Genomic DNA, 10,222 nt, shown 5'->3' with positions numbered 1-10,222 from the left:
TTGTACATGTGAGAATAAAATACTTGCCTTTGCCAGGGAAAAAAATTCCACCACGAGGAGCATGTTGCTCGCCCTCCGTAGCGCGGCCGCCCGGCTCGGGTGCCTGTGGACCCTGTGGCAGCCCCAGCTCGGTGGCGCAGGGATGCTCGGGAGGGCTGGGACAGGGTCCCGGGGGGCTGTTGAGTAGGTGCCAGGGTTTCAGGGGGGTTTCAGCGGGATGCCAGCTGCAGCGGTGGGGGACGCGCTGGGGCTGGGGCTGCTCTCGCCCAGGTGCAGCAAAGCCAAGCATAAACTGCCCGGGAAAGGGGCTGGGGCAGCGCCTGAGCTGCTGCCAGCGCCCGGGGGGGGTCACGCCAGCCTCCCTTAAATCAAAGAGCGAGGACTTTGCTTCGGGCTCTGCAGACCCCCCTACAGCAGAGCCTGAGCTACGGGGATGCGTCCATCGGAGCCGCCGGCTTCCACCAGGAATGGCAGATGAAGAACCCAAAACCTAAAAAAGTTTTGTTTCTCTTAACGGATCTTTATTGTAAAAATTATTCCCAGTTACCAAACCCAGATTCTCCCCTTGTTCCAGAGGATGATGAGCCAGCGCTGAATCTTTGTGTCGCCAAATCCCGTCTCTGGCTGAAACAAAGCGAGCCCAGCCCAAGATGAAGCTGCTTCTTTCGCCGGCCGTGGCCAGGCTCCGGAGTCGCGAGGAGAACAGCAGAACTGAAGCAGCGGCGAGTGCTTCCGAGGGCTGGCAACGGGCAACTCATCCGTCCTGCCCCGCACACGCATGGCCAGGGACTGACCGCTACTGGCATTTGGTAGGCAAGTAAGCTGTAGGGGTTTTGGCAATCTGCTGGAGATATTTATGCTCTCTTGAATTCTTCACCCATGCTTTTTTTTTTTTTTTTTTTTGTTGAATCAGAATAAACACATCCGTCTTTTTATCACTTTTTTTTCCCCTTCATTGGTCAGCTCTTTTCTCCCCTCACCCTGTGACAACACCCGAGCCAGGCTGTATCCTTTCCCGTGCCAAGGCCTTCTTCCTCTGCATGGACTTCTGTTTCAAAGAAAACAAATGCTCTTGCAGGAACTTCACTATATCTGAGAATTGTATCCCTTTGTCAAAATTAGCCAACTGGGGCTCATTTTTGATAAGAAAATATTCTAAAATCCAAGCATGTTATCGGAAAAAAAGATGGAAACGTACACTGCTCAGGCAATTTGCCTCTTCCAAAAGATCCAACCGGACTGGCTGGGTTTGTGGTTGCTTCCTGCCAGAATTTAAATATATGGCAACTGAGCAATTTCCATGACTTTCCAGGTCATCAGTGAAGTGCCAGACTGGCCTTCATAAATCGGGAGAACAAAAGACTTTGGGTGAGCCATCTGGGGTGGTCTGGACCAGCCACACCAGCCATGGAGGAAGCAGCTCTCCACCTTCGGAGCACACAGCCAGCAGTTACAGGAGAGCTCTGAGCATCCCCCGTCCTCCGAAATCAGGAGAGGAGCGGAGCCTACCCCGACACTGAGCAACCTTTGACATTTTCCACATGTCAGACAGGGATATGGGTTCTTTCCTCCCACTCTTAGCCTATTTTTGGCCAAGGACGACATGCTGTGCCTGGTACAAAGAGGTCCTTTGCTGGCTACCTCCACTGATTGCTCTTGGGATATGCTCATGACAGCTTTATGTGCTCAACCTGGGGGCAATAATTACCAAAGGAAAAGAAGTTTCAGAAGAAGAAAAGACTGCACAATGGATGGCATAAGGATGCAGGCCAAGTGCGCATCTTGCCCTGCAATGCACGGTACTGAATGCTGTCTCGGTTTTACTGCCTTCTCTTCCCTGCTGTACGTGCCTAGCGCATCTGAGAGCCCCCGTCCTACTGCCGTGGTAACACAGACTCCAGAAAAAAAACGTTGTCCCAAGTGTCCTGCTGCCCTTTGCTCCGGGATGCCTTGCAGGAGTGCCGCAGCTTTGGCAAGGTGCGGAGTCCCCGTAGCGTGCGTCCCGCAGGCAGCATGCTGCCCGCCGCCATCGCTTCTGGCAGCGTCCGGCTGGCGCTGCCCGCGTGTCCCTGGCAGACAGCAGCCTTTCCCGCTGCCGTTTCCCACCCTCCCCCTTCCAGATTCGGCACCCAGCATCTTTTGTGCGCTCTTCGGAGCAGCTCTGCTCACCTGGCAGGCACCGGAGGTCCCGTCTCTAGTAAGGTTTGGTCTGGGGGGGTAAAACAGCGATGAATTAGCAAAGAGTCGGATGGAAAGCACCAAATGTGTTTTGGGTAGAAAACGGACAGCAAAACCCACACCTACCTTAGCAATGCTCCTCACTAGGGCAGGGGAAAAGGGAAAAAAAAGAGATTGTGAGTAAAAGAAGGATGAAGCACGGCTTCCACCTCCCTGGGGAGAGCCATGGCCACCCACCGCAGGGACAGCTAGCGCAGCAGTGTCCTCCCCTCCCCACAGCCAGGGTTTGGTAGCCTGGAGGTCGTCTTACCTCTGTGATGGTACCAAAGGGCGCCCAGGAGGCTCACGGCCAGGCCAAGGAGCAGCAGCAGCAGCCAGGCAGAGGAGGTGGCTTCTGCCCGTGAACAAAAGAAAGGTCAATGGCAGAGACACACAACGGCTGTGGTGCCTGGCCCCAGCCACGCTGCCATCACGCGCAGGGGATGGGGACAGGGACAGGGACGGGAGCAGCAGCTCCCACAGGGCGACTGCAGGGATCGGGGGGAGAACGCGTCCCAGTGGGCAGGCAGTGGCCTGCGACCGCAGTCAGGCTGCAGGACTTTCACTGGAGTCCACTGGTCCCACTGAACGAAAGGCCAATTTTAGATTTACCCCAAATACCCTGGCATGAGGTTTCCACTCACATTTGGTCTGAAATGACGTCCCCGTTCTATCCTCACTGCAGTTTCTCTTTCATGTGGCCCAAGACAAAAAAAGGACCACCTCACATTTCAAAGCTGTTTGAGGGAGTTCTCTGTTTTGCCAAGGGCACCTGGGAGATGCTTCAAAAGACACCCAGCTCTCGCTTATCAAAAAGACTGTTAATTATGGGCCAGAACTGGCTGGGAACTGGCTGAAAGGGGACAGATCAGTAGAAAGTTCCCCCCCAGGCAATGCCAGGGGTCCGGTGTGCGGGGACAACGTCCCCAGGCGAGCAGCATACCTCTCACCTCCACAGTCACGCTTCTCCTGATGGGGGACCGCAGGCTCGGGTGGTCTACCCGGCACGTGTACCGATGGCCATTGTCCCTCAGGGACGCCGTGAGCAGGAAGTATCTGGAGGAGCTGTAGGTGCCATTGCTGCTCTGCCGGTGGCTGCTGGAAAGAACGTTCTTCACGACATCGGGGACCTTCCAGGAGTCCTTCGGCTCCCGGAGCCACTGGACCTGGATGTCGTGTGGGTAGTAGTGCCTGATATTGCAGACCAGCTTGTGCTGCTCTCCTTCCACCAGCGACAGGGAGTTAACGTTGACGGTCACTGTGGGTTTTTCTGGTGAGCGAAAATTTATTATGCTGCTAAGTCTCTCAACTCATAAAGTCTGCCTCCATCATTAAACAAAACCAAATATGGTTTTACACGCCTTGTGTCTGAGGACTTCCCGTCAGTCTTAAAAACAACAAACGCCCAAGCCCATGCTGTTACCTTCTATTTGCAGCTGGATCGTCTGTTCCGCAGTGAGCGAGGCCACTGACACCGAGCACGAGTAGGTTCCTTCATCTCTCACTTCTGTATTTCTCAGCAACAGGGAGGCGTTTCCTTTGGGGATTTCCTCCAGGACCATCTCAGCTCGCCCAGCCAGGCCTTCCACCCGCTTGCTGGACCCGCTGTAAGCCATCAGGCGCTTTCGGTGCCCCCCTTTCTGCTGCAGCACCCACTGGACGGTGGCCTCTGCCCGGTGTGCGGTGGAGAAGGCGCAGTGCAGCCAGACGTCCTGGGCCAGCCCGGAGCGGCGGAGGGCGGGCGAGCTGTGCACCAGCAGTGGGGCTGGGGGAGACAGGGTGAGGGGTTGGGGGGACACGGTGGGACACGGCAAGGGGCTGGGGAGACACAGCGAGGGGCTGGGGTGAGGGGCTGGGAGACAGGGTGAGGGGTGGGGGGACGCGGTGGGACATGGCAAGGGGCTGGGGAGACACAGCGAGGGGCTGGGGGGAGACACGGTGAGGGACTGGGCGTGAGGGGCTGGGGAGACACAGTGGGACACGGCGAGGGGCTGGGGAGACACCGTGAGGGGCTGGGCGTGAGGGGCTGGGGAAACACGGTGGGACACGGCAAGGGGCTGGGGGGACATGGGGAGGGGCTGGGGGCAAGGGGCTAGGGGCGATAGGGGGCAGAGGGTGAGGGGTGGGGGAGACACCAGGAGGGGCTGGGGCGACAGGGTGGGGTGTTGGGGAGACACCAGAAGGGGCTGGGGGGACAGGGCGAGGGGCTGGGGGGACACGGTGGGGTGTTGGGGGGACACGGGGAGGGGTGGGGGAGACAGGGCGAGGGCTGGGGGGACACGGGGAGGGGCTGGGGGCTGCCGCGGGGACTGGGGCGGCACCAGTGGGGACCAGTTGCCATCTAGTGCCCCGACGCTGTACTGCAGCCCCAGCCCGCCCGGCCCCCCCGGTGCCAGTCCCTGTTAACCCCTGTTAGTCGGGAAGGCACAGTCTAACGCTGCCCCAAAGGCATGTTTATAACTCTCTTCCTCTGTCCCTGAGCCGCTGCCGCGTTACACTTTGTTCTGGCCTTATTTTACGTGCAGAATAAGAGCTGCGGTGGCTCCTCCGTAACCCTTGCTGCGAGGGATGCGGTAACGAAGCAGCGGTTCTTTCCCAACCACCCTGACCGTTGCTTCGGGAGCCACTGCAAACCTAAAAGCCGCCAGGGAAGGTGCACAGGCGACCAGGTGTGACCCCGGCACTGGGAAGTGCCGAAGAGCATCCCGACACTTTGGGGTGGCAAATAGAATTGAGCTGATTAACCCAGCCAGCCAATGGCCAGGTTAATGGCTAATTAACCTGCGGGGGCGGGGGGGCAATAAAAAGCAGCTGGGTGGCAGCAGTAGGGTTAGGCAGCTGCCTGCAAGAGGGTCCTGCAAGGCTGTCCCTCCCCTGGCTGAGGTTCTGCTGTGTTTTACCTGCCTGGATGTAGTGAGGCTCTATAGCCTCGGTAAAGTGCTCCTGATGTGGTAAGCAACCAATTTAAATCTATCTATTTTTTTTTAACAAGGGATGGGGGAAAGGCTGATGTGGGCCAAGGGGAGTGGGAGGACTGGAGAAGCTCGGTGTGCAGGTGGGGCTTTGTAGGTGCTGGTGATGGGCTCTGCAGCTCCTGCAGTGATGCCGGGTGCTGCTGCGGCTGCCGGAGCCCTGCCAGGGGCTGGGGCCATGGGTCTGTGCCCGGAGCTTCCCTGCTGCCATGGCCCAGCCACCACATCCCAGGCTGCTCCACCTCAGGGGCTTCATCCTGCTGGTTCTAAAGACCGCAGCTGTGCGTCTCTTGACCAGATAACACCAGGTCCTGGGGAATGGTGTTTAAGCAACGCAAGTTTGTGGTCTGGAGGTGGGAAGGAGAGCCTTGTGCTCTTGTTCTGACCCGGACTGGCAGGGCACCTTCAGCCCTTCTGCACATGCCAGCTCACCAGCTCCTTTCGGTTTCTTCACCCGAAACTCCTCCCTGCCCCTAACAGTCTCACACAGCAGTTTGCTCTCTGTGCAAACACCGAGCGCCCAGTCTGCTGAAAAACTAAGATAAGGCTTAATGGGTATGGCTATGTTAAAGCTTTGGTGATTTAAGTATTTGCTGTCAGGGCTTTTAGCCATGATGGTATGGAAGTATATAAACAGGAAACAATTACACTTTTGAGAAGCTGTTTTGAAGTTATTAACTTCTGCAACGTGTGCATAATCCTCAACACAGGGGGGAACATATGCTTTTTAATAAAAGCATTTTGTCTTACAGTATGTTAAAAAGCTATCTGTAAAGCTATTTGTAAACTCGGGATGCTTTTAAAAATAGGCTGGGGTGCATAATCCCAGAAGTCCAGAAGCTTAGTATGGGGAAGTGACACGGAGATGACAACATGGAGATGTTGCAATGTGTAAAACCAGGGTATGACTTTGTAACACCCTAGCGTAGATGGGGAGGAAAATGTAGGTTTTATCTATGTAATCATCCTTCTGAAAAGGTCTCAGGTCTGGAGTTCGGGATGCAGCCGAAACGCCGCAGTGGTGGCTGTTCATCAGTGAACTCCTGGGATGGCTGCAATGCCCTGGCCCGCTCTGTGTCCCTCCCACGCTTTGAGTGCACAAAAGTCCCGAGGGGAATGGTGCTTTTTCTGTTACCTGAAACATGCAGTTGCTCTCCAATTCCTGGGAGAAGCTGTCCAGGATTTGGGTCCTCTTTTTCTTTCCGCTCCTGCACAAGGAAGGCCGTAGTGGTGTATTTCCCCGCTGTGTGTGTTATGGTGCACGTGAACCAGGCGTTGGAACTGCTGGCTCTGATGTCCCTCCCAGGCCAGACGATCTGGGTGCCCGCTGTATAGTAAGGGCTGATCCTACAGTCAAGCATCTCGATATCCTCATTGGCGTACGGAAGAATATCCGCTGAGGACTCTAAGGGAAAAAGCAAGTAAGGGCTTGTTTTGATCCCAGCCCATCTGAACGTGCGGCAAACCCAGCCCGCCTCTACGCGCAGCTCCTCGCGCAGCCCGGCCTTGCTCCGCAGGTGGTCGGTCTCACCACCAGTTAACAGCTCCTCCAGGAGCTAACCCTGACCCTCCGTCCCACCCCCACAGGGTGTAGCATCCCCCTGACCCAGCGCAGAGGGTCCGGGAGCTTCCCCTGGAGGAGGGGACGCCCGACTCCCGTTTTATTCGGTGTGTAGTCGGGGCAAGCTGTGTGTCACCCGAAACCAGGCTCTCACAAGGTGATCCAAGGACAAGCCCTCACAGGAATGTGAGATCGAGCCAGGCACTGAGCTTTGAAATGCTAGGTGGTTGTTTTTTGTTTTTTTTTTTTTGTATTTTTAGTACCCAAAACACAGTGAATCTTGGGTAAAAAAAAAAAAGTCTCCTCTGAATCTTTCAGAACATCGCAGGTTCTTTTCCCACTGTGGATGCAATTAGCGTCGCCTCAGGTCGGGCATCAAACCGGAGCCTGCCCCCGGGCCCCATAAAAAGGGGAGGGGGCACCTCTGCTCTTCCTCAGCGCTCGGCTCCAGCAGCGCGGCAGCTGCCCTGCCAGCCGGGAGAGCTGTCGCACCTTGCGCAGGATGCTGTCCGTGACCCCTCGCATTGACGAGGAGCGTGACCTGTTCACTTGGCTTCAGCAAATACCTCACCTTGCACAATAAATGAGGGGATTTTGTCTGGAGGAAGGTTTTCTGGCTGAGGCCTTTGGCCACCTTTTGATCCCGTCCCGCTCAGCAGGAGCCGCACGTTGAGCCTGATGATCTCGGTCTCTTTTGACAAGGGAATGAACTTGCTTGTCTCAAACACGCAGGGAAGCTGCCTGCTGAAGCCTGGGCCCACTGTAGCGATTCCATTTAGGTTCCCCACGAGTCCTAAAAGACATGGCCACGCATACATAAGATATTTCTAAAATGTCATGGCTGATCTTGAAAGAGTAACGAAATGAAGCCTGCTAACAGCAGAAAAACTGTGTAGCCAGTACCCTACGCGTGCAATGCATGCATTTAGCTCACAGCAGGCCGGTTATGTTGGGGAACGCTTTTATAAAAAAAATTTAAACTTCATACCCAACCTTCCTTTCATAAAAATATAACTTTTTAATGACTATTATTTTAAAATAACGTTTCTTCCAAGAGTCGAAAGGGAAGAATAATGCTGTGAAGAGCACTGCAGGGAAATCTGCTGAATGGGTGAAGCATTTTTATCTGGGTGGGGGTCTCCGGGTGCCGGGGTGCTCTGAAGGAGCTGCGCAGCCAGCAACACCCTGCCCTTTGCCCCTGCTGCTCCCAGGAGCTCGGGGAGCACCAGCTGGGGAAGCCCAGCCACAGACCCTCCCCACAGGGTGGTGGGGAGAATTAGGGACCGGGGTGACACAGCTCCTCAGGCTGGGGCAAGTGGTCAGAGAAGGGCGTTAGCGAGTTCCAGAGCCAGACCTTGTCCCATCTGGACAGCTGGTAGGGAGGGCTCTGAAACGCAGCGCTACTTTTGGTGCAGAGGTTACTTTTCTCCTCGGTGCGGCACAGCAAAAGTCATTTGAAACTGCAAAATACTTCCTAATTACAGAAAATGCATTGTCAATCCCGTTGCTGTAAGGGCAGCATTTTTTCCACGGAATTCAAGAGTAGAGGCGCAGTACAGCCTGGATGATAATGGTACAAGGCCTGTTACTAAGACCATTGATTTTAGGTGTTCTTAATTACTGTGGGTTTCTTGGGGAGAGCTGTTTGAAGCAGCAGGAATAGAGATGTGTGAACATTGACTTATTCCGCCCTGCAGCGGGGCTCTCCGTAACCGCGGTGATTTTTTGCTTAACAAGACTTTCTGCAACTGGCGGAAGCAGGACAGGCGCTTAGGGATGGGGAACCTGCTGGAGTGAGGAAACCCTACCGTTGTGCCGTGGAGGGGCTGTTAAGTTAGCTGGGGAATAGAGCAGAGGAGGTGAAACCTTAGTGGACGGCAGACTGGGAAGATGCACCCATTGACTACATGGGAAGGGAGCGGTGACACGCGGTGGGATGTCGCCGGCTGTGCCCACAGTCCCTCCGTGCTGGAAGCGGACGCCGCTGCCCGGTGAAACGGGCCAGCGCGGTGGAAGGTGCCGCTCTTGGACGGCGGCTGGGCTCCCCCTCACCAAATCCCCTTCCGAAACCGAGCCACCTCGCCCCCAGCCCGTAACGCGCCACCACAGCCCGTCGCGAACGGCTGCGGAACCCCGCGCGGCTTCTTAACCATGCGACTTTTGGGCCCGCTTCACTCCCGGCAACGCCGAGGCGGTTCGTTAGCCCCGGGGCTGCCCCAAGCCCTTCCCAGCCTCTCGGTCACCGCCCGCTCCCGGCGGGAAACGCTTCCAGCCGGGAACACGCGCCAGCCCCCTCCCTCCCGAAAGGCCCCGGGGTCCCGCAGCCGCCCCGCCCCGCCCCGTCCCGCACCCCCCGGGGCACGTACCGATGCAGAGGAGGCAACAGGCTGCGGCGGAGCCCCCGCGGCGGCTCATGGCGGGGCTGCCCCGGCCCCGCGACGCCGCTTTCGGTTTCGCTTTGGCCCGTCCCGGGCCGGGGGGGTGGGGTGGGGGGGGCGGTGCGGGGTGAGCCGGGGGGTGCGGGACCGTCAGAGGCCGAGAAGGGGTCTGGAAAAAGATGTAGAACTGATGTCTGGGGTGGGGGAGGCCGCTGGAAAACCTCGTCGTGCGGGAGGTGACGAGGATCGGGGACAAGGGCTCCCCTGGAACCGGGGCGGGGGGGGGTGGAACTGCGCCCCCGCGGGGCCCGTCGGTGCCCTGAGCCTGGCTGCGGCCGGGGCCCTCCCCGCTCCGGGCGCGCTTGTGACTGGCTTGAGCAAAAAGTGCATGTTGGGGGGGGGGTTCTGGGTTTTCCTCCTGCATTTTCAGTGGCAAGAGTGTATACCGTAAAAACAAAACTTTCTTTTTTTTTTTTTCTTCATAATTTAGCTTTTATTGGTCTGTAAAAAACGATACGTATTTATGTAGCACACAGGACATCAAATACTCGGCTTTGTAATTAATCCAGACAGCAAGTGAAAACAGGATGCAGAATTCTTGACAGTTCCTCATATACAGAGCAGTATCAACCTCGAGAGGCTTAAAAATTAAGCTTTAGAATTAAAACAGTGTGAGACAGTGTTGACACTTGAACAAGCGCTTCAGATGCACGTTTTAAAGGGACAGAAATCTTTTCTAGAGCTAGCAGATGGGCAAGCTGGGAATTAATGTTTGAATATTCCAGCCAGAATTTGGAAAGTTGTGTAATGAATCTGGACTATAAAAGAGGGTGGGAAGAAAACTGTAATTCTGCAGGCGCTCCTGAAAAACTCCTCAAAACAGACTGCTCAGCAAGGGTTGCTTCACTCACTCTTATCATTTAAACAAACTGTGAGTGTTATGGAAACAACTGCCTAAATCCAGGTTTCAGAGGATTTGGAGGATAGTAATTGAGCTAAATTGTTCACTTTTATAGCTGAGATTGACCAAATCCTTAAATAACGGGCTTGAGAGGGCTCGTCTGCTGGGAGTCGTCTTCATCGGGTGAAACACA

At 55.8% G+C, this 10,222-nt stretch overlaps 1 protein-coding gene across 3 annotated transcripts; it reads right to left on the bottom strand.

Annotated features, from left to right (window-relative positions):
• Positions 1–499: 499 nt before the first annotated feature.
• On the bottom strand, positions 500–9,273 carry LOC128912537 (tapasin-related protein-like). Of its 3 annotated transcripts, none has more exons than XR_008467662.1 (9): positions 9,117–9,273; positions 7,322–7,543; positions 6,325–6,594; positions 3,641–3,982; positions 3,168–3,487; positions 2,489–2,572; positions 2,305–2,321; positions 2,170–2,209; positions 500–1,048 (listed from the first exon to the last, which is right to left on the bottom strand). XR_008467662.1 is itself a non-coding variant. In XM_054208609.1 (9 exons), exons 1-8 carry the CDS (start codon positions 9,163–9,165, stop codon positions 2,195–2,197), a joined length of 1,326 nt encoding a protein of 441 aa, XP_054064584.1. In that variant the 5' UTR covers positions 9,166–9,273; the 3' UTR covers positions 500–1,691; positions 2,170–2,194. The 3 variants fall into 3 exon arrangements, 2 of the variants coding, with proteins under 2 accessions (XP_054064584.1, XP_054064583.1); XM_054208609.1 differs by having other exon boundaries at positions 500–1,691; positions 3,161–3,487; XM_054208608.1 differs by having other exon boundaries at positions 3,161–3,487.
• Positions 9,274–10,222: the final 949 nt, after the last annotated feature.

This window comes from Rissa tridactyla, chromosome 7, assembly GCF_028500815.1.
Source record: "Rissa tridactyla isolate bRisTri1 chromosome 7, bRisTri1.patW.cur.20221130, whole genome shotgun sequence".
In the NCBI taxonomy this organism is placed as follows: domain Eukaryota; kingdom Metazoa; phylum Chordata; class Aves; order Charadriiformes; family Laridae; genus Rissa; species Rissa tridactyla.
Note: the sequence above shows the minus strand (reverse complement) of the source record. Positions and strands in the feature narration are given on the sequence as shown.